The sequence below is a fragment of the Anoplolepis gracilipes genome, chromosome 11 (genome assembly GCF_047496725.1).
Source record: "Anoplolepis gracilipes chromosome 11, ASM4749672v1, whole genome shotgun sequence".
Classification (NCBI taxonomy): domain Eukaryota; kingdom Metazoa; phylum Arthropoda; class Insecta; order Hymenoptera; family Formicidae; genus Anoplolepis; species Anoplolepis gracilipes.
The window spans coordinates 7,652,137-7,676,149 of record NC_132980.1 but is presented as its reverse complement, the minus strand read 5'-3'; the positions used below and the strand labels follow the sequence as shown (position 1 = coordinate 7,676,149).

Sequence of the window (24,013 nt, the reverse complement as noted above, 5' to 3'; positions counted from 1 at the left end):
ATGGTCCCTGAAACGACCACCAGCACATGCGTCGCGAAGTGACTCAGCCTGCGCAGCGGGTGGGTCGTAAAAAGCTCGTGAATCTTCTCATTCAAAATTCAAGCGCGCAAAGTAACAATGTTGGCCGACACGTTGTTCTCTCGCCTCGCGCGAGCTTACCGAAAGTGAAATAAATGTATGTGCTAACAATTGCAGGCCGTAATTACTCGTACTTCCTTCCCACAATAAACACATATATTCTCAATAAATTTTTCTTTCAGAATTATCACGCAGAAGTTAAACGCTGAGATGATTGTGTTGATTATTTGCGGAATAAAAACTCCTATTTCTATGTGTAATAAAATTCTCTTATAATTTAATCTATGATTAAATTTGTGTAAAGTCTATCTCAAATTAATTTTTAAGAAACTGTAAATGCAAAAAAATTTGCGGCATATTTTCTATATAATAAAATTATTTTCAGACACGCCTTAATCACGCCCTATTTTTTTCATCCGCGCAATAATTTCAAAAAGTGGTTCCTCCGTAATAACGATTGCATTATTTCGAGCACATGTTCCTGATTCGATACCGAAGCAAAGTTGCCGAAAGGCGCATCCTATACCACCGTGCGTTCTTGCATTACTGTGAAAGCGGAACGCTCGCGACCAGGTGATTTAAAAAATTTGGCACCTCTTTAACACCGGCGAAATTTACACCGGCCTTAAACCCTCCGGTCTCGTCCGCGGCTGCGGCCTCTCATCGACTTTAGTGTTCGCCCAGACGACGTTAACGATTCGTAAATTAAAAGAGCGCCATTTTGTTCCGGCAGCGTGGGCAGAGGGAGAGAAGAAGTTGTTCGCGCGGTTGGTCCGTGCTATAAAATTTGCACAAATTCTTTGTCGTTTCGACCCTGCGGTATGTATGGATATTTCGCTAGCGAATGCAACGCGTTTTATGTGTGGAACGTTATTATTGGATTAATCGGTACTTATTTCCTCTCGAACTTCGGTACCGGCTTATTGTTAGTTTACAATCTTAGCGCCCAGTGATTTACCTCTCTACATATTTATCCATTTATTATTAATTGAAAATTGTGTAATTCGTTAATTTATATAAAAGTTCTTTTACTATGACATTATTCGAAAATTAAATGCGCAAATTTTTCATCTAGTATGCATAACTAGATTCTTTGGTGTATAAAATATCATCATCTTCATATTTGTGCTTTTATACTATAATAATTTTTATCAATCATCCTTAGAGGGAGAAATTCCCAATTAAATAATTAACCATTTTTGCGCAATTTCACTGTGTGGGAAGTAACGGCTTCGGTGAGTACGGTTGCTTATTATCCGAGTGTGTCGTAAATCAGAAAGCGCGCGTGTTCACGCCCGTTAAATGGACCATCGAAAAATCGATCGCGCTTACGTGATACCGATAATCGATTCTTCCATATGTAGCGTGAGAGTTGAACCATGCATGGGATCGTCATCGAAACAACGTATACCAAGTAAACCGAGATCAAACGATGAACGACCAATCATGTATTACGCTATAAATATACGTATAAATCACAAGCGCCGTTGCAAAGAATTTTCTAAATTAAAATTGTCAGAAGAGAAAGAGATTTCTTTCTGCTCTTAAAAAAAAAAAAAAAAAAAAAAAAAATCTTTGGAAAATCTATTTAATATAAAAAAAAGACTATCATGATATATATATATATATATATATATATATATATATATATATATGCAAAATATATAATGCAAAAGAGCACTAGCTAGCGAAGACAATCTTTAAGTAATGTGAAATTTGTAGACGTTAAAAGCCGAATTGCGTTTGGAAACGTAATTTAAAAGTTAATCTCTCTCTCTCTCTCTCTCTCTCTCTCTCTCTCTCTCGTAAATGTTATTTTACGATCGCGAGTAAATTTCTCGAAGTTCCGCTATAGCTAACATAGTAACTCGCGGTCTTTCCGCCTGCACGTGGAATATTTCTCAGTGATCAATGTTTTATAGCGCTTGCGGAAAGAGAGTTGTTCCGCTCGGCTATAGAAAACGCGAAACGTCAGTAACCAACTGTCGCTATTGTGAAACTGTTACCGATCGTTACTGTTACGTGTAGTAACATGTCACAACTTCTTGTTTTTCTTTAAATATGCAATCTCTTTTTATAGGTTTTTATAACTTTTTACTTAAAATGTAATTGTAATGATCTTACTTTTATTACCGCGTGTATTTAACTTTTAATTTATTATTATAATACTAATATAATACTAATTCGAATAAAAATTACATGCATTGTATAATTCTTTCTCTTTTTCAGATATAGTTTTGATTATATTTCTCTACACGGAGAAAATTTTATATTAAAAATTACTGTGGTATGTAGTAACTGTGGACCATTAGGAATTTATCTGTAAAAACTGATGTAGTTTACGTAAATTACGTCAATTTTTACAGTTTTACAAAACATTTTAACTTGGAATGTTCCTAATAGTCTACAGTTACTACATACCATAGTAATTTTAATATAAAATTTTCTTCGTGTATAGTTATTAAAGCAGATTTTCCGTCAACTCATTTTAGAAAGATAGAAACAGATATCTCGCGTGTCAAACTGACATGTTCATAATATCTTGAGCAGAACATTAGTTTAATGACCGCGCTCCACAATCATTAACCGATCGATAAGAAAGAGAACGTTGCACCTCTACCTGCATAATTGAGCTCATTTTAATATCTCGTTGACGTAGGCATGCATCGGCGCCAAGAGTGCAAAACAGCCTCCGGTCATACATTATCCGGTGATAAAATCTCATTACGCCACTACAAACGAGAGATTATCGACGCATTGACGGTTTTGCGATCTTTTTGTAGCGATGCATGATGAGACAGTGACTTCATTCACCGAGGTTACAAATTAATCTTATTATTTTGTTCTTATACACTGAACGATGATAAGCGCACGCATGCATTAACGATGCATATCAGAGAATATCATAATTTATTCCAGATTTTTCTAAAAATAATGATTTATACAGATTAACAAGCTTTACTGCACTATTTTAATATCTTGTTTTATTTCTCTGTAGAATTAAAAATTAAAAATTTAATATGTTTTAAAGCTCGTGCTATTAAAGCCTACGTGCAGTCCTCGAAAACGCAGAAAATATTTTGTGATAATTAATAGTGCGCGTATATGACAGGGTGAAAAAATACAATCCACGACGCTCATATATAAGTTAGATGCACTTTCGCAGACGTTGTTCATTTATTTCGGGCATTTTTACCTCCGTTCGAACAATTAACCGACGGTATTTATTCGCCGCGTGGGCGTCGCACTTTGGATATTACAATCTTACGATGTAATCAAATGGAGAAATTTTAACGTGCCACACGCCTTTTCTTTTCCTTACGAGATGCGACCAAGATACGTAAGTTAACTTTCCGAGGCAATCCGGAATTAAATAACGTTTATCGCATGGTCGTTATTTGAATCGCGTTGAACGAAATAGCGGTAAAAAGGAGTAGTAAAATAAATCACAGTATGTTGTAATACTTAATTATTTCAAAATATGAGGTATAAAATTTTAGATTTTCCCCTTGCAACCGTAGAAAATTGCAAAAAATGCAATAATATAAATATGTAAATATAAATGTGTATCAAACAAATTGTCTATTCTAATAAAAATATTCTGTTGAAAATATTTTACATAAATATAATATTATATATTAAATACTTTTGTATATATTTTTTTTCGGAATATGAAAACTATGTGTGTATGTGTACACCGCGCGATTGACACCGTGCTTCCTCTCGATAACTTATTCTTAGTTTTAACTATGATAAATGTAAGCTGCATGATTGACAGAACGCGATAACATCAATACTTTATACCGACCATAAATTTTTCACTTTTCCGCCAGAGGTGTTCACTATTTTCGTCGGTGATTTTCCAGCGTAACGAGAATAATTTGTCACATATGCAGCATTCGCCCACGGTTACTTACTAAATATTATGTAACATTATTGAATTACGTGACTTATAAAAATGATAAAAAAAAATCTCCATATAAAATGCCAGACTCGCAAGCGGTTCAGATTGGAATAACACCTGCGCCGGGACACCTCGTAATTTCGCGTTGAAACACCAACCGGATCCTGAAACAGTCCGCATTAATTTTTAACGAGCAAGATTCCCAAATTTTAGTGATCGTTTACCAATGACGCGAAGGAAAAAAATGCTTACAACATATCGTTAATAATTAGCTTGTATTTTTTCAGTGAACGCATGACTGCCAGGTATCTTGCAGGAAACAGCGTTTCCCTTTCCCCGGATGCCACGAGGGCGATCTCGACTTGGCAATGCTCGAGAGTTCTCGTAACGTTATATCGCGATCCATCTTGACGTTAATTCTGCTGTTCATTAATTTGACACTTTAATTGTTCGTATATCTCGTGTATTCAAGAATGATTCATTGCTATAATTGCAACTATTTTATCTTTACACTAATAATTGCTCCATCAATTATTTATGTCGAAATTATTCTACTATTTAACAATTCAATACGTTCTCTTGTGCGTGGGATTTTTCATACTGCAAACTTCTCTATTTTAGCAATTACATTCGTTTCATTCTGATTAATCATATCATCATTAATTATATTGTCGATGTTTGAAAAATTATCTTCGATTAAGTTATCTCAAATACTTGACTCCTGTTCATTAAATCAAAACGTTCCAATAATAATGAAATTTTTCACGAGTAATAAAAATGATATAGATTGCGCGATGTGAAAACTCTCTTATTGTTTGAAATTGTATCAATATAAATGTTACTTTATGAAATACACGAGTTATATAGTCATGATTCCTTTGTGCTAAGGATCCTTGAATATATCTCGTGAGCATATTCGTGTTATAGGATAAATGATATTCGGCATAGCATCCCCGACAACAGACATGCATCACTTTCTCGAAGACTGCAACCGGCGCGAGTGATGAATCGTACCGCAAAGTCGTTTCATTTTTCACTTCTCTCGAAAGAAGTCTTACACCCAGTGTGCTGCCTTTAATGCGTTTTATCTGAAAAATATATTCACAGTGTGTGCACTGCGGTATATTCGAGTCAATAAACGCACCATCTTTTTTTTTTTTTTTTTTTTTATTTCCTATATATAGCTGTTGTAAAATACATATCTGAATATTTTAATAAAAATGCATTTATCACGTCTAAATTAAATGTCGTTCCGAACGTTCTCACCGTCGTGATAAATATCATAATTATTACAGTATTGTCTCGACGTCTCGACAACTGTCGCTAATATGTAAACGATGTATGTCTCGCATCCAGTTTCGATAGGTACAGTGACGTTTCGAAACATCATCCTGCATATGCATTATGCACCGCGATGTTATTTATACGTCTCGTAAACGCGGGCACGATGGACGACGTCTATTAAATTCGACCGATGCTAAATATACTGATTCGTCGCTGCAGGTGGTAATAGTTATTTAGAAGAGAGAGGAGAATCGATATTTAAGTGGTCGATTTTTAAGCTCTCGTTGATTTGTCGCAAAAAAAATATTATTCCCGGAGAAGAAAAGGATTTATGTACGTTTCAAAAATCAGATGCGTGTATTTATCGCCATCGTTAATAACGCTGCGGCGTATATAAGCATCACCGAAAAATATGGTTTCATGAGAAATCTACGAATTCTTACGATAAACTGCTCTTTAGTATACTATTTGATGTAAAAAAAAATAATTAATATTGCTGTTTAATGTATAGTACTATTCGTTTCTAAATTTTAAAATGTAAAAATAAACAAAAGCAATAATATATCGATAAATTTTTTATTTAATTTTGTAAGCTACTTGAAAGATAATAAAATAATAAAATAAAAAATATTTAAGAACTCTAACTAATAAATTATCGCATGATTATTTAATTTTGAAGCACAGACTTCGTATTCATAATATAATTGAATTACTAGCAACAGTCGATTTATAATCAACTCATTGTCAGTGCATTAGGTATGTCGGCTCCGTTATACAAGAATATTTTTGTAATAAAAGAAATATTTTTGATATCTTCGAGTAATTTTCACGTAATAACGTGAATTCGCGCGAACGATGATAAAACAGGTTCCTCGAAGATGCTTTTTTCGTGCCGGCATGCTGAGAGAACCCGATCGCCGATTCGTCGCACTCGTGAGAAGAACGGGATTGCCACTCGCGCATATTTATCATCGCCGTTAATAACGCGCGAGAAAAAGCCTTATCGCACACCGCAGCGAATTTTTCGATGGTTGCTCGTCTGACATGGTTGACAGTCGCTGAAAATTAACTTTGTCGTAGAGTATTAAAAGCTACGAATAAAACTTCAACATCTTTTCAGAGTCTTCAGAGATGCAATATTTTACGAAATATAATATTTTTGTAGAGAGGACACATAAAATAAAATATAATTTTTCTGTTATTTCGGGACAATTAATTTGTACCATTAATTAAATAATAGTAGATTGGAATTAACACGTGAAAAATATATCCGCGCGTGAAATGTTTCTTTCAAATTATATTCATAAAATGAGTAATATATTAATGCAGGTAAAATGTAAAGTAAACACTTCTTCCCTTTCTTCTTCTTTTATAAAAACATATAAATATTTTCAGAGACAAGTTTGAGCCCTTTCGTTCCATTTCTCAAAGGTTAAGAAGAGTGCAGAAAGAGAAGACGAAAGAGGAGAAAGAAGCAAAAGAGAAAGACAAGGGTGAACGCACTCGCCACACCCTCCTTTAAAGATTGTAAACGATTATTAACTCCACTGCGGTTTGACCCGTAACCTGGCGGTGAGTCTTCCTCGCAAATAACGTCTTGCCTCGTCCCTCTCACCCCCAACCTGTCCCTTCTTTCACCCTCAAAATAATCTCGACTAAGATACTCGAGCGAGATCGCGCGGATAGTTTCTCAACAGAATCGATTCTTATCCGGTTTTTTTTTCTTAATTAGCCCGCCAGGTTTCATTTCTGTAAGGGATAAATAACATCAGGGGTTACATCCGGCCACGTTAACTAATTTGCGTAACACGCCGCAGGCTCGCACCGAAAACTTCGCGCCAGCAAATCATCCAACCGTTGCGAGCGAGATGAATTACCCGAAGGGCGAGAAAAATGCAATGGAATATAAAAGTAATATAAAAGCAACAAAAATAAATATTAATTTTTAACAAGAAAAGAAATCAAGCCATGATAATTTGCACTTTTAGCCTATATTTTAGTGGATGTGTGAAGTTAGCACCCCGAAATGCAATTTTTATAGTTCTGATTAGAGTTCTAGCTTCTTCTTAAAGAGTTTAAGAGTTTCTTTATAAAAAATAAAAAGAGTTCCGTCGATTAACGGTTTCAAATTTGAGTTCTTTAAAAAGAAGCTAAAACTATAATCAGAACTATAAAAATTGCATTTCAGGGTGCTAACTTCACACACCCTGTTAGTCTAAATTCTTTACATTTGTATTCTAAAATTACGCATACGTTTATCGAGACTTTTTTATTATTAAGAAAGTAGTTTTCTATAATAAAAAAAAACTTTCCATCAATTATAAAAAAATTCATAAATGATATTATTATTGGAAACTTTGTTTAATTATATCTATTATTTAAAAAATTCCTATTTGAAATTTTCAAAGATAAAATTTATTAAGTATCACATATCTCTCTCCAACTTAACTTTGAAAATTTCAGAATAAATGCGGAAACACGACATTCGTTCGCTCCACTTCGATGAAAATAATGTATACCGTGAATAACGTCAATAAAACTGCTGGATCAGAACGATATTACGTTGAATCCGTTCATTAGGAGAATCATTTGGGGAATGCGAACAGTTTGGCAATTAATAAAATGAAAATAACAAGCCAGAGAAAACAGGCTATGATAAAAAATGGCGATATTAAATGTTCTTTCTGTGCGAAGGTATTTGCGCGCGTCAACGTCAAACATTTCTGCTTTTCAGGTCGTCGTTTCGAAAGGTCGGGAATTCATTCAAAATGTAAGTTCAATACCTTGACGAGTCGTCTCCGATTCGACGCAATATGAGGAATATAAAGATAACGAGGCGGCGCACAGCACGAAGAGAAGTCGATGAGCAATTATGCAAATCGCGCGTGACACGTGCTACGTTTGACGACGATATTCATTATCGAGTGGTGAAACACTGGAGAAACATACGGAAAGGATTCAATGACTATCGCGATACTTAAAACAGAAGGACTCCGGAGGCAGGTAGAAAAATAAAAGCGAAAAAACAACGCGAACGAAGGGATACATTGGTTAGTGCTGTTACGTTCGTGCGTACGCTTAATTTACGAGCCAATCTCGTCGCTTACCGGTATTCCCCGCGCGAAGCGTAATTTTAATAACCAATCATCGCATCGCGAAGATACGACACGATATGACGCGCTTGTAAAGATAACGAAACGGCGGGCCAGCGCGAAAATTATGCAAATTATTCGGCGCTGCATTTCCGGTGCAACGACACTCGATAAAAATGGAATTTAAAATGCACGCGCTCATTTGTCACATCCACGTGAAACTGTTATTGATCCTGGGTGGTAAACATATATATAAAACGAAGCTTTTCGAATGTGTAAAAGAGATTTTTGATGATGGAAGAGACAAACTGACGGACCCGAGACACGAATTCACAGTAGTCTTATGAGCTCACATTCGTTCCGCTTGATCGACAAGTACATTTGCATGTAAATGTGATCAATTGTGTTCTCTCTTTCTACCGCGTATGTGAAAAATTTGTTATCAAGAAGAAACAACATTAATATATTATCTATAAATATCTATAAATATCTAAACTATCACATTTAACTGTAGATTATTTTTTAAGAAATTTAGAATTAGTTTTTTCGAAACTAAATCAGACAATTATATTGCATAATAAAAAATACATTAAAACAAAAAAATATACATAAGTCAATATTTGATTTTATTAAAATAATTATCGAATATAACTTGATTAATAAAAAATATGATAGAGTACAGAAAATTGTTTCTCCACGATGTTTTAGGACGAAAGCACTTAATTGCAAAGGAAAAGATTCGTAGTCAATTGATTCCGTTGACAGGATTCCAAAGACAAACGCAACTTTGTCGATTTGATATTTGAAATAAAAAGAAACAACCGGAAAAATAATCGTGACATAAGGAAAAAGACTGCAATAATAAAAAAAAAACGTTACGAGGAAAGATAAAAATAGATGTTGTGACTCACCATGAAAACCATGAACCTTGATTGCAGGTTGGCGTTCCCGATGTAAGTCTGCGTTTCCAGCCACCGTGATGATCGCCGGGATGGTGTCCGCTTCCACTTCACTTTGATGCAGACTGTCCCTTCTTTCTCTTCTTCTTCCTTCGCACTCAACACAGCCGCGGGAAAAAATAGTCGATCTCACTTTGGCGACGCGAATAAAAGGACGCCGAAAATTATTGTCGTCAAGAAAAGTGCGATATAAGCGGACGTGTTTATTCACAAGACGTGATTTTTATTGCTTACGCGATCATGCAAATAAAATGTGGATCTACGTCTTCGCGTTTCTAGTCATTAATCGCGAGTAACCGACGGATATCCAATCGAGAATATTTTATTAACTATTAATTGATCTAGCTAAGTAACTTATTAATTGGCTATCGCGCGGTGACGGCGAATATTGGTCGTCTACCGGCATTCGATTGGCATACTGGCATGAATACTGGCCTGTTCGGTTCCAGTCACCTGCAACATATAAATGAGCCATTGTCTGTATTAGAAATTACGTTCTATGGAAAATTAGGCACCGTAACCAAAGTACAGAAATTATAATTCCGATTGCTTTGGCAGGCACAAGCCAGGAGTGCCACATTGAAATAAAGTTGATTCGTTCTGAACAAATATTTTATAAATATCTATCTGTTCTCAATCATATATGCATCTGATATTATTAGAAATAAAAAAAAATACCTATTTTATAAAACCGGACTCTGGATTCATCAGCAACATCTATTTTATTTGTATCAGTTTCAACAATTAATATGTAATCCAATATTAAATGTACATATTAATAAATTAATAATATAACTATTAGTATGTAATGTATAATGTATAAAATGTGAAACATTTATTTTTATTTTCATATAATTTATAATAAAAATAAATGTTACACATTTTATACATTATACATTACATAGGTACTAAAGGTTATATTATTAATTTATGAATATGTTCCTTTAATATTGGATTACATATTAATTGTTCATATAATTTATAATATTAAAATTTATATATTTAATTATAAATTGAAAAATATATACATCTTCATACGATCAAAATAAAATAAATAATTATATAATATTAAAATTTCTCAATTACTTTAATATATGCAATTTCTGTTTATTAAAATTATAAAGAATAATGATAAAAATATTTTTTACCATTTATAATCTGTGCATTAAAGCATTAGCAAGATAATAATACAAGGGAAGATGTTCGCCACGTGAGATTCTAAAGCGGAAATATTGGTGTCTGTATTTTGTTCCGAGGATCTAGCATAGTCAATCGAGTCATCAGAAAAAACGTATTGAATAATAGAGTGAGCGAATGTAATGGCATCATTTTGCCGGGCGCGGTCGAATGTGTTCAGGCCAGGCCCGTGTGACGCACCCGATCTTTATTTAAATTTAAATCATTCGATCCGTCACGTTATAATCGATTAACGCTAATAGAAACGCCAAAGAAATAGTTCACTGTAGCTCGTATTATTTTTATGCCATTCATGATTCTCTTGATAGTTTCTCCTACTAAATATGTCGGGATAATGATTTTGAATAATAGATTTCCATTTTTTTTTCAACTTTAGGTCTTTAATAATAGTATTTAAATTTTTATATTTAATATATAAATATATTTAATTACATATATATATTGTATATTTTTTAAAATAATATTAATTTTGATATATATTTCTAAATATTAAATTTCTATTAAATTAAATCATCTTTAACTAAATTTAGAAGTAAAATTTGTTTCTTGCACTATTAAAACTTGATTTATAAAAACACCTGACTTATTTTTAATTACCTATTATTATTAATTACTTATTTAATAATCACTTCCTAAACATGTTTGTGTCGTTTGCGTGCTTATGTTTACCGCTTGCTGGCGATCTTGCACTATGTGTTTCGCCAGTGCCGGCGTATGTTTCTCTAGGTTTATGAATGGAGCAGCACGCGTGCTCGTCGACTGGAACACACTGTGTGTAAGAGACGGCAACAGCGAAAGTGACTTGCTCTAGCTTGTATCTGTTCGCTTGAGGCGTATACATCACGCGTGTGTATACATATATAGCGCGTGCACGCGTGCATGCATGCGCGCATACATTTATATATGCAGGCAAGACAGGTAAAGAACCGTTCTGGATAATTGTACCATGATACATAAACTGCACGACGGACAGACGCGTGTTGTTGTTGACGCAAAATGCGCCGCCAACGCAGCAAGCAAAGGACAATAATTTCTTCAGTGACGTCATAACGAAAATTTGAAAGAAAGAGGCATGTATTATATTTTGTCAGAGAAAAGTCTTTTACGAATAAAACATTCGAATAAAATAAAATTATAATTTAGTAGCGAGAAAAATAAGAATAATTAAAATCAATTTAAATATTTTTCTTAAAAAAAAAATTTAAAGATGTAAAGAATAGAGAATAAAAGAACAGATATACAAGTTCTTACATTTTATCAATTTAATTTCCATATATACAAAATTTGCTTTCTCTTTCTCGCAAAAAGTAAATAATTTCACGTATCAAAAGTTAATTAAATAGTAATTGTCAACCCTAAATCTGATAAATTAAGATATATTAATTAAATATTATTTATTAAAAGTACTGTTAGTAACTGCTCATAGAGAGAAGATTCAATTACCTTTATATAGATTATAAATTGAATATGAGTGCCTAATAACAGAGTAATGAACATTTAACAGAACATGTTGATTAAAATGCATATGAAATCATATCAGTATCATTAGTTATCATCGTCAGTCATCGTATTTTAATCACCATTTGTCACAATCGGTAGAAAGTTGCAAAGCGTAAAATTAATTATGTATCTGCATATCCAGCACGAGAACCAAACAAGTGACTTTCCCGTGCAACTATGATACTAAATTAATGACTAAATTATCTCATTCGAGTTAAATGAGATAGGCTGCGTATACTAAGGTACAACGATAATCAGATTGAACTTGAAACTTTCATGTAAGTTCACAATATATATATATATAATATAATAACCGGTCACGAACCAACATATATTAATGTTTCAAACCGCTTTAATCTGAGATAAAGTGAGAAAGTATCGAATTTCTCGATCGTTGTTCATTTCGAAATTATTGGTTAAATTATATTATAAATGATGTAGATAAGTTCTTCAAGAGAGCTAAAATTTATTACTCTTAAAAAAAACTTTTAAATTGCACATTAAGTTTTATGATAAAAAGAGAAACCTCATAATATCTTTAGGATTAATTCTTTCTGCGTAACTATTTATCGATATGTCCATGACTCTATTGTATCATAATCTTCGCGATATATCGTTCAATTCTCTCAAACGACACAATTACATCGTGTTAACCAAGTAAGTAGAAAAAAGAAAAAAAAATATAAATATATTTTCTTCTGTATCGATGCTGTCAGATCGTCTAGTTATATATTTGTATGTGGAAACTGATTATTTGCGGTCGACGCAAATAATTGCATTGTACGATAACGCGTTAGATAATGATCGACGCGTATCAAGTCAGATGCCATGTGTGAACTCGCACGAACTTATCCCATTGCCAGGGCATTACCTTATCTAGCCTTGTAGTCAATTGCCTTGAAAATCGCCGCAATTGGTAGCTGCATTTATGTTAGATAGCTGCACCGAATGCCAAACATAGACTCACATATTTACACAAGTCACAATCGTAGCTTATCTTGGGAAATATTGTCGATTATCTAATTAATTCACGAAGGCGCCCCAGCGATATCTCTCTCGAACTCCATTCTCATTCTTAAATACATGTCGATAAAGTTGATAAACAAAACACAAATTATTATTGTAAGATACTTTGTTTTCACGATTTTATTTAGTTTCTTTTATTACAACAAATGATATTTAATTATGTCTTCTTCGCATAAAATTTGTAATCAATTTTTTGTAAATAACCGTTGTAATAATATCGTCACAATTTGTGAAATTTTATATTTCTCGAACAAAATAAGAATTTTCGTAATGTTGGAATTATATGAAGAGTTCATGATTGCTAAATCAAAGTCAAAATTAGGAGAACCAGTAAAGTCGAGTGAATAATGAAGCTCGAGAAGATAAAAGCTTCGTGAGTTCATCGCATCATCTATCACTGCCGCTTTTTCTTCGACGTTTATTTCTTCGTACATATGTCCGATCGTTCATTCGTTCGCCGATCTTCTAATCCGATTGATCGATCTCCGATTCATGATGGCGCCATTAATTTCTTCGATTCGTGACGATGGATCCATCAACACCGCAAATACCATTAGCGCATACCGCGGCTTTTTGTAATTAACCTTACCAATGATTGTGAAATCGCCTGCTATCTTGCTAACCTATCGGGCTCTGTCTCAATTAATTAATCTAATCACCCTTTATAAGCTAACCCGACTTTCATCCCATCACTGCTAGAAAACAGCGGAGCCCATAATTACCAATTATTTGGACGCATCATAATTAGCATAATCTTGCTTAATTCTTTATGGGGCCAATCATTTTCCTTCCAAGAAGAAATATTGATCGGCGATCTTTTCCTGTACACGTCTTCTTTTTTTAATAATAAACATTATTTTACTATTTTGCCTTTCCGATTTTTATATTTTCAATGACAATTCAAAATAAAATGCAGTATATTGTCTCAGCAAAATTTCGTCGCAAACATTCGTTTGAAAATCACATATGACTGCTTCGAGATATAATCGTTGGACAGTGTCGCAATAATCGCAAAAAAACTCACAGAAATAATGGCCGGTTGTCTCGGATTTTCTCTTGGATTACAAATCGCGATATTCTAGCTATGCGTGAGACCGTGATGACGCTAGAACGGGCGCGGATATTACGCGGGCGCACGACTAGACATTAATAAACTCCTCCTTCTCGCGACGAACATTGACATTAATTTGAAACTCGTCCGGCCGAGATCTTATCGATGTATTTCGAAAGAGAATCGTGCCCGAGCATAGATGGGCGTATGCATACGTCGGCATGCATATGCATATGAACGTTTGTATAAACGATGAAATAACGTTACCATTTTTTTTTACTTGCGATTCAAATCTGAGTCTCGCAGCAAAATAATATATCGTTAATTTTAAACGACGATTTTGAGTTGACTTTTGAAAAAGAAATAACGTCTAACGCAAATAATTTTTGGAAAATTATCAAAGCAAGTGCATTTTTGGAACAGACTCGTGCGTATACGAACAAACAATAACGATGACTGCGCCGAATGTGATCTTTAATGCGTGTCGCATAATAATATCTCCATACGAGTGTATTAAAGCGCGTTTCGTCACATGTATGTACGTCGCCACCGAAGAAACTCCCGTTCCAGATTGCATTATGTAGATCGCGCAAGTTGCATACGTGTAGTTAATACCTAGATCCGCGATATCAGATTTTATGTCTCACGTGAAAGAATGACAATTAACAAGCTGATTTAGGTTCCGAATTGCAACACGTTATATGTTGAGGAAACGTCCGCAAACACGCGGTTGCCTCGAACTGCATGCGTTGTGCGTACTTGTACTTGTCTTACAACGTGGCAGCTGGAGACCGCAACCGGAATAAAAAATATATATTCAAAGTGAATATATCTGTGATATCGCAGTAATCTAGTGAGAGTATTAGTGTCCATACATTATTTTTCCCTCGATCAAGAAAAATGATACCTAATTTCACAATATAAATTTGAATATTATTATTGCAATCAATCTGCATCAATATGCATAACAAAAATGTTATTTGTACAAGGCAAGATTATTATTGCAAAATATTAATTTTAACATTTTCGAGAAAAATTTGAGTTATAATTCATATACTTTTATTATGATTATTTTATTTTCGTTAAAATCCAAGCAAAATAATGACCATCAGCAGAATCAAGCGACACCTATTTACAACTCAGCTAATTCTCAAATAACACGGTTGCTGTTTCAACAGTCTCAGAAAGTACAGCTTTGACAAGGATCTTCATTAGATATTTTTGAAATAAATTAGTCGGTTAATTTCTACTAATGAATCGTTCTCAGATCAAAAGAAGCAAACAGCTTGCTTTTTTATAAAAAGGAGAAAAGAAAAAAAAATTTTTAATAACTTCTTTTCATCTGTTAAGAATAAAGTAACATCTCATTAGATGTAATCCAAAAATTTTTGAGTCCCACATCACACTTATTACACAGGTAGATGTTTCGCGCTATTACGAGAGACGTAAAATCTATACCGTTTTTATCACGTTTTCAATCATCGACTGATACCTGCTGCCATTATGGAGGCAAACGCTAGCGAATGTTCATTTAATTTTATTGCCTAACCATTGACGTTTTTATTGCGCCACACCGTCGCACAGGATCTACGGACTAGGCCCGGGGTCCCGGATCTCGGATTAGGCGAATTCTTACGACAACTTTTGATCCTTGTAGAGCTTGTAAAATTGTACATTGACGCTGTAGCTCGCGCGTTTAGATAATGAAACACGGATAAATAAGATTCCGCACCTTGTAAATCGAGATTTTCTCAAGCGACAAGGTACACTGCTTTCAATAATTAATGCGAATCTGTTAAATCAAAAGACTGTTACGTAAATTCTATTTAATCCTTCTATTTTCATTTTTTTGTAAATATAAACAAAATTATTTTCAAAGCTAAACAATATCGCAAAAGAGTTTTTTAATCTGAAAAGGCAAGTAAGATAGTAGAAAAAATTAATATATGGTTCTGATAAATACAGAAAAATTGAAAGAAGTTGATCTTGCATAATAATTACGCACAAATTAATTTTCTAAAAAACATCTACATAAAAAAATAAACAACTCATATTCAAAGATTAATAAACAATATATATCTCAGGGACCACATTCTCGCGCTCTCGGGTAATGTTACCGTTCGCTCTCAAATCGCGCCGACTTATCACTCTGTCTAATCCTCTCGTTCGGAAGCCTGGCGAGACGATAATGAAATGAGCGGTCGCGCGACCGTGTAACGGGTGCCATTGCGTTGTCTGAGAGCAGAAACAGCAATCGTAACACACACACACACACGCACGCAACATATTACATATATACATACATAACGCGCACGCGGACCTATCACGTCTTTTACTGCCCGCACTAAAACTGACATTCGCACACATTCGTTGCACCAGCGCGGTAATGAGGGACGCAGTTGAAGCTATTACACGATGACGTGTAAATAGCGGCCGGTGCACAATGCCCGCCGGAGAGCGGGTCGTGTTGGTTTTATCTACCTCGACAAGGGAGGGACACGTATATCGCGGCAACTGCAGCAGCCAGGTACGTAGAAGAGCAGGCACAATTCGTTGCGAGCTGTACATACTAACGCGTACAACCTATTGTATCACGGCGAGCGATATAAATCGCGGATGAAAAATCGCGTTAACAAAGGATCCGACATGCGGTGTTTCCGTTCGAAGAGGTATTTGAGAAAAAAAAATTAACGGAGACAAAGAAGCGCGCGACGATATCGCGCGCGCGATAACGACCGACAGGGCTTGATACGTCTTATTAGTCAGCGGAATTAATCATTTGACTTTATAATAACCGGTGGCGACACATTTTTTTCATGATTATATCGTCGTCCTTTGTCTCGTTGTATAGGCATAAACAGCAGGTATCTTTGCTTTCATCGCTTGCATATACGCATAGTCCTTATCGCGATATTATTCGCAAATAAGAGAGAAACATTTTAATCTGTACATCGTCGTTTTTAGTAGGATTTATAAAGATAAATGACTCTTAGTCATTGGTTTTAAAATATCATCAACTAATTTTTTCAATTCTTTTGACGTAATAAGTTACTCATATAAACATGTAAAAAATTCATATAATAGAGGGAATGTGTGTTTATGAAATAGACAATATGTTCTGCCCTGTTGAATAACAGCAATTTTAATGGATGAATTGCAAAATAAATAATAATGATTAATCCGTTTGTACTGAAAAATTCATATACGAAGACAAAAAGTTATGTGTATATTTTATCAAAATAAAAATAATATATATTTCTTCATAAATAAATAAAATAATCTTAATTTTTCTTATTAGGTCTATAGTATCATATTGACGTTTATTTTTACTAAAGCAATAAATATTTCTCCCACAATTTTTTTTAATAAATTTATTTCTTTTAACAACGTGTAAAGGTAAAATAATATTCTCTCTATAGAAATTGAGTAAAAAAAATGTATTGTTAATCATCAGGTTAACATAAAACTGATATTGAGTGAAAGTGAGTGTAATTTTTGTAGGTGTAACCGTAACCTGCCACTTGGTTGGTGACTAAAACGACACGAGGACACGATATTGAACGGTAGCTGTCAGCGTACGATCCTATTAACCCGCATTGTATGCTAATGAGCGCTTGTCGCCTGTGATCCGTGCTTATATTGCATTATATTGTCGACAGCGGTTCTCAGCGAGAAAGAGAGAAAGAAAGAGAGAGAGAGAAAGAGAGGGAGAGAGGGAGAGGGAGACAGAATCGCGCTTTTCCGTCGCGTCGCGATAATTTATCGCCTTATCGCCGTCTCGTCGTCTATCCGTCGTTTTCTCGCTATCGAAGTCGCCCAGACAATCTCAAACCCGAGCGCAAACGCTTTCGTCGGCGTTTTAGTACGACGAGATCCAATTAATCGAAACCAATTAAAGATGCAATTACGTCGTGCTTCGCGCGAAATTGGTTATTCTCAAAGCAGACGGAGATGAGAGCTGTTGCTATGCGATTACGGTCGGATTACGGTCGATTTAACGCCCTAATACGTTTCGTCGATGGATAAAAAGAAAAGTTCCGGTAGGAGAAACCCACGCTCAAAGGGTTACATAAAATTACTCGTGGCTCTAGTGAAAACTTTAGTCGGTAAACACGAAAAGCAAGGGGACAGCGATGAAAAAGGGTCGCTGTTCATCGATTTATAAACAGTTTACAGCTTGGTCTAATTTTTCTTTTAATCCTTTGCACGCATTTTAAATCTAAAACGATAACGCTGAACAATCGCTATCAGTTACGGATATCAAAACTACTCGGCAAACATATACACATGTACAAGGGAAACAAAAAAATTTATATTTTTCAGAATATTCAAAAAGATTAAAGCATATAAATTCATTGAAGATATATTACATAGATATTATGGTTTATTAGAATAATTTAGAAGTCCTATCTCAGCTATTACAATGTTTGACGTATATAATTTTAAGCAGCCTGAAAGCATAGTCGAACATAATATATGGCTGATGAGGACACACTATGGTTTAATGGGCGCGTAAATTTTTTTATGCGCCATTAAAATGGTCATGAAAATGAACACGCGTGCCTTTCGCGAACGTACAGCAACAAAGATCTTCTTAAGAAATGCAGAATAATGCTTTAGCGCAATGAATTTTTCTGCAGACAGCTGAAACAAGTGTAATTAATGATTGTTGGTGGTGGTGGTGGTGGTTATCCAACTGTAAGCCTGCAGCTCATCTCAAAACCGCCTGTTGACTGGCTGCTCGGCTTTAGTACGTGCATGTGCGTTTATATGTATAATATATACGTCACGCATACACGCATACGTCATCGACACTTATATAAGCATGTAACGTATTTGAACGATACACGTTCTACGCAAACGTTGAATTAGATACCAACAATTAAACAACGAGTGAAAGTCCGCAGTAACGAAAAAACGAACATTAGATATATATCTGAAACATTTAATCCACATCGGAGCGAGTAATTACCGTCAATAACGTTAGCGCTCTTATAATTCAAGGTACAATCTCATTATGTCAACTTTATGCAAACCTACTCGCACAATTCCCCGTCTCTTGCGTATTCAAATGAAAAAAAAAAAAAAAAAAAAAAAAAACAACACGAATCTATGAAACACGTGTCTTTCTCTTGTTTCACTGTCAATATATTCTGGCTTTGTATCTATATAACAAAATATTTCATTATATACCTTAGAGATTCAAGACATCTTTCTTTTTTTTTTTTTTTTTTTGCATACTCTTGACCTATTTCGTATTTGCAGTCTTTACTTACTGTTATATTTGTTAATTCGTCATTCTAAAGAAATCTTTAAAGAAAGTTTAAATATTAATCAAATTAAATAATTTAATGATATAAAATAATAATAAAAGAGACACTTTATTTAATTGACGTTTAATTGACGTTATAGGATACTAAATGAGATATTCTATGCGCTAACGAAATTTTTGGATCATCAAGGAATTAATAAGATGACTATAAATTAATATTTTCCACATCGATAACTAAATTATGCCCGGCGCAGAGACACAAAGATCACAGTGAAAGTATCGTAACATATACAGATCTCATCTCGAAGACGGGATCAGGGATCAGGGTCTAGGCGTCGTCGACGCGGCCGACGCGACGAACGAGATACATACATGCCACGTGCGTGTCGACATAATTATGCTACGCGCCGTCAGGTAGATGAAGTCGATACGGACGCAGGGGCCGTTTAAGCGCCTCCGAGAGCATAAATAATCCTATTAAACGTGTCACTGGTTGTGTCAACAATCTGACAGGCAGCAGCCTATCTCGACCGTCGCGCTGCCGATCGTAGGAACTCGCGCGCGCCGATTAAATGCAAATATGTGCGTTTATACGTAGGTCGAGTTTACGAGAATCAATGTCAGGAAGTCACGGAAATGATCTCATCGACGACGGCTGCGTGAATATTATGCAATGCTCGTTGCTCTATTCCCACACACGTGCACGCATATTTAATCCGCTTATAAAATCATATAAAGTTTACATTACGCGAAAGAGAGGAAGAGAGAGAAAGAGAAGGGTGAGAGGGTCTGATCGAAACCGATGGTATTTCAAGTGCGACCGATCTCTTCCTAAGAATTGAAAACGTCCGTTTACAGTTAAGAGCCGCGGCTCGCCACCTGTTTGACCGTGCGGCTGTTCCGCAAACCACTCTGCCGATTCGATGTGTGAGTAAATAAGGAATACGCGAGGTAGAACACGTCTCGCGCGACTCGAGTGTCTCGTCGAGGAAGGCCAGTCGTCGTGTGCGACGAGGTGTCACTGAGTGATTTTTAGTTGCGTCTAGAGATTATTTGAGCTATTTGCAGTCAACGTTTTCTTAACAGGAATGTCGAAGTATCGATGGTCTTTAAGTCGGTAAATAACAACGTACAATTTTTTATGGTTCGTATGAATTAAATTCAAAGACACACATAAATGACGAAATTTTGCTCTTTGTTCAATTTCAAGTGTGTGTGTGGTCTCCACTTAGAATATTAATTAAAGACATTATTAGTAAAAAATAGATTTCAATATTGAATGTTGAAAAAAAAAACATGTAATATTAAAAAATGTACACACATTCTCCAAATTCACAAAAATAATGGCGTACCTTAAAAAATATTCAATATTTTTCCTTATGTTTAAAATTGCCTTAAAAATTGTCGAATGTATACAGAATGCGATTGCTCATTTTAAAGTTTTATTTTCATGTATTTATAATATTACGATCCACTCCAAATAAATCTACATAAACGAGGAATCACAAAAATTATAATATATAAAATTTGTGATAAAACATGGTCGGAAGATTTCACAAATAAAAAATTTGTTTTAACTGAGCGATAATATATCGCTATTAAATGTTTGGACTACTTAATTAGAAGCTACGCAAACGATTAATGATCAATTTCTCTATCGCGTATTTATAATTCGAAAAAAATGTATGCTTATCCACATAAATTTCGTCCGAAAAGATTATAATATTTCGGTCAAAAGCAGATTATGTTAGAGCGATAACCAATTTGGCTATTAATAAATTAGGAGATAGTTTCTTTGTTTTTTTCCTTGTACGTGTTTATTCGCAAATTAAATGAATCAAATAAATGCGTTCACAATGCGTTGCAATTTTGGCAAAATTTATATTTTTATTTGGAGAAATTTTTATTATATGTTCGTAAAACTTTTACGTAGTTTTATAATCTTTTTTTATTGTAGTGTTTAAATTATGTTATTTATATCAATACTATTTTAACAAATTTTAATTTTATGATAAAATATATAGATATAATAAATTATATATACAATATATAACATAAAAATAATAATTCTCTCTGCCAAGCAAAAATATTTTCAAATTAAATTACAAACTGTTTTTATTTAATATGATGGGAAAATAATGTATAAAGTTTTAAAATTTAATACCATTTCGTAATTTAACTCTGATAATAATCTAAATGAAAACAGTAAAGATTAATATTTAACGAATTAAACTTACCTTGATGAAACCTACTTAACAGATCGTCGAGATGTTAAAAATTTAATGAAAATCACAATTTAAAATTTAAAAATTGCGAGGAGTTACAGAGGTGGAGACGAAATAATTGTATACAATGGAAAGAACTGATGCGCTATCTCATTAAAATATGAATGCGACGCGGCACCGTCGATGTTACGTCGATCCCTGATAAGATAAAAAAAAAATGAAGATGACAGAAAGAGATAGAAAACGGAGACTAAACTATTCTTCGATGCCGCGGGACTCTCACGTTAGGCGATTAACAGTACTTCTCGTGGGTTATAACTTTCCGGACACGCTTCGACGAGGCTTTGTCGCCGGGGCTCCGGTCGTCGGTGGCGAGCCTCTCGTAAATCTGACAATTATTACACCCGAAGCCGCGTGTACTCGACCGCCGAGAGAATCGCAAATGAAATAACTGCGAACGACTAATAACACTGCATTTCTCCTCTCTATCTCTTTGTCCCTCAGCCTGCATGGCTCACGATGCAACTGCGAGAAAACGTTATTCGTCGGGTTGCATCGCCGCGAGTAAACCGAATCAGGAACGTGCGACCGCAAATTAAGACGCGCTCTGTGCGTGCACATGCACATATATATACGTAGACACGCAAAGCTTCAAGTCACTATGTACGGACCACCCTCGCGACAACTGAGCGTTTATCTCCACCAGTGACGAGCCCGGAATTCTCGAGTGTTTTATGCGAAGACGCTGTTTTCGTATCTATATAATTACGTCGTAAACAGTTTTACGTTATGTATTTCCTCAAAAATGTCGCAATAATTCAGTTAAAAAGAATTTATTTTTCAAATATATTTATATTATCTTTCTATTTTTATATCTAGCTGTCTACAATTAATTTAGAAATAGAATCATATATCTACTGCCTGAAAAATATTCCATTTTCTATTCAGAGATATACTATAAATAATATAAAAAAAATTAATTATTTCTCTATCGCAGCACATTACGTGTTCTGTGTTTTATTTGTATATATTAATGCGTATAAAAAATAATAATTATTTTTTTCCATAATTAATCTTCTCATAAAAACGATATTTGATGGTTATTTCTGGTTCTCAAGTTTTCAGTTACATTACTGCACATGTTATTAATAATTTGCTCTATCGCGATATAAATTTACATTGCGAACTGCGCCTGCAATTATTGCTGCTTTTATCACTCTCGTGTGGGTCATTCCGACAAATTAATACATGTACTAATACAGGCATGCATGGTTGAGTGTCCACTTCAGAATATCTTTACTCTTATAATAAAGATAGCAGATTTGTGCATAACGAATTCCGGTACAAGCAAGATTAAGCAATGATTTTTAGTCGTGAGCGTTAAGAATTTGTACTATCTGGATAAAGCTAAATTCTCGAGCGCACATTCAGCCTTTGAATAACGAGAAGAAAGGACAATTATACCACGCGAGAAAGATATCGGTGTTTTCTGGCGGAAAATAGTTGCTGCGATCGCATATCGACACTTATTGCCAATCGCTTATCGCGCGTGCGAGTATACTTGCACTATGTATGGGCGTTATTCGTTTATTATCGATCACACTATTAGTAGCATACGTTATCAATATTTGCTTCATATAGACGCTGATTTTTCTGTGCTTATCGCAACCTTCGCTCATTTTTTCTCTTTCTTTCTTTCTCCTTTCTCGCGAAATATATAAGTATATATACACATAACCAGATATTAATAACTTGATATTAATAACAATTAATTAGTATAATAAACTTTCCTTAATGTTTATCTCTGTAAAACTTATTTACTGCCATAAATTAATCTCTTCTCTAATATTCACAAGTCACGATAATAGACGAGCACGACATAACTGAGAATATTTAAAAATGGACGGAATAATATTTTTGCGCGCTTCGTTCTCGAAGATCGAAGCGCAAAATTTGGCGAGCAATAACAATAGCAACGACGAATGACTGACGTTTCTACTGCACGAATAAACGGGGGGAGGATGAACGTAGATAGAAAGTAAAGATCGATAGAGGTTCGTCGACTCTGCGACGACTGACCGACGACTCGTAGATACTAGATGTGCCGATGGGTTAGTTCGTAACTTTTCCGAGTATAAAAACCCCAATTCGTGGTGGTATCGGATTTTCACAATCGTAAAGTAGTCGAGCGCTTAATAAATCCACGATAAAAAAAAATAATTTCTTGATAAATAATGTTAGATATTACAAAATATATATTAATGACTATATAAATACGCAGCATTTTTCATCAAATTTAAGGTGAATTTCAAGATCGATTTTTCACCAGAATCATTCGTTAGATTTTTCATCAAAAATATCAAGCAATGTTATTATTATAATTTTACATCATAAATATATTTTACACAGAGTATATAAAAAATAT

At 34.5% G+C, this 24,013-nt stretch overlaps 1 protein-coding gene across 2 annotated transcripts in view; it reads right to left on the bottom strand.

Annotated features, from left to right (window-relative positions):
• The window catches only part of LOC140671410 (uncharacterized), a 296,391-nt gene that overhangs the window by 270,572 nt on the left and 1,806 nt on the right, over positions 1-24,013 (bottom strand). For both annotated transcript variants that reach the window (XM_072902679.1, XM_072902680.1), the window contains exon 2: positions 9,270-9,770. In XM_072902679.1, the coding sequence (XP_072758780.1) occupies positions 9,270-9,281 (12 nt within the window). In that variant the 5' untranslated portion in view covers positions 9,282-9,770. The remainder of the gene's footprint in view (positions 1-9,269; positions 9,771-24,013) is intronic.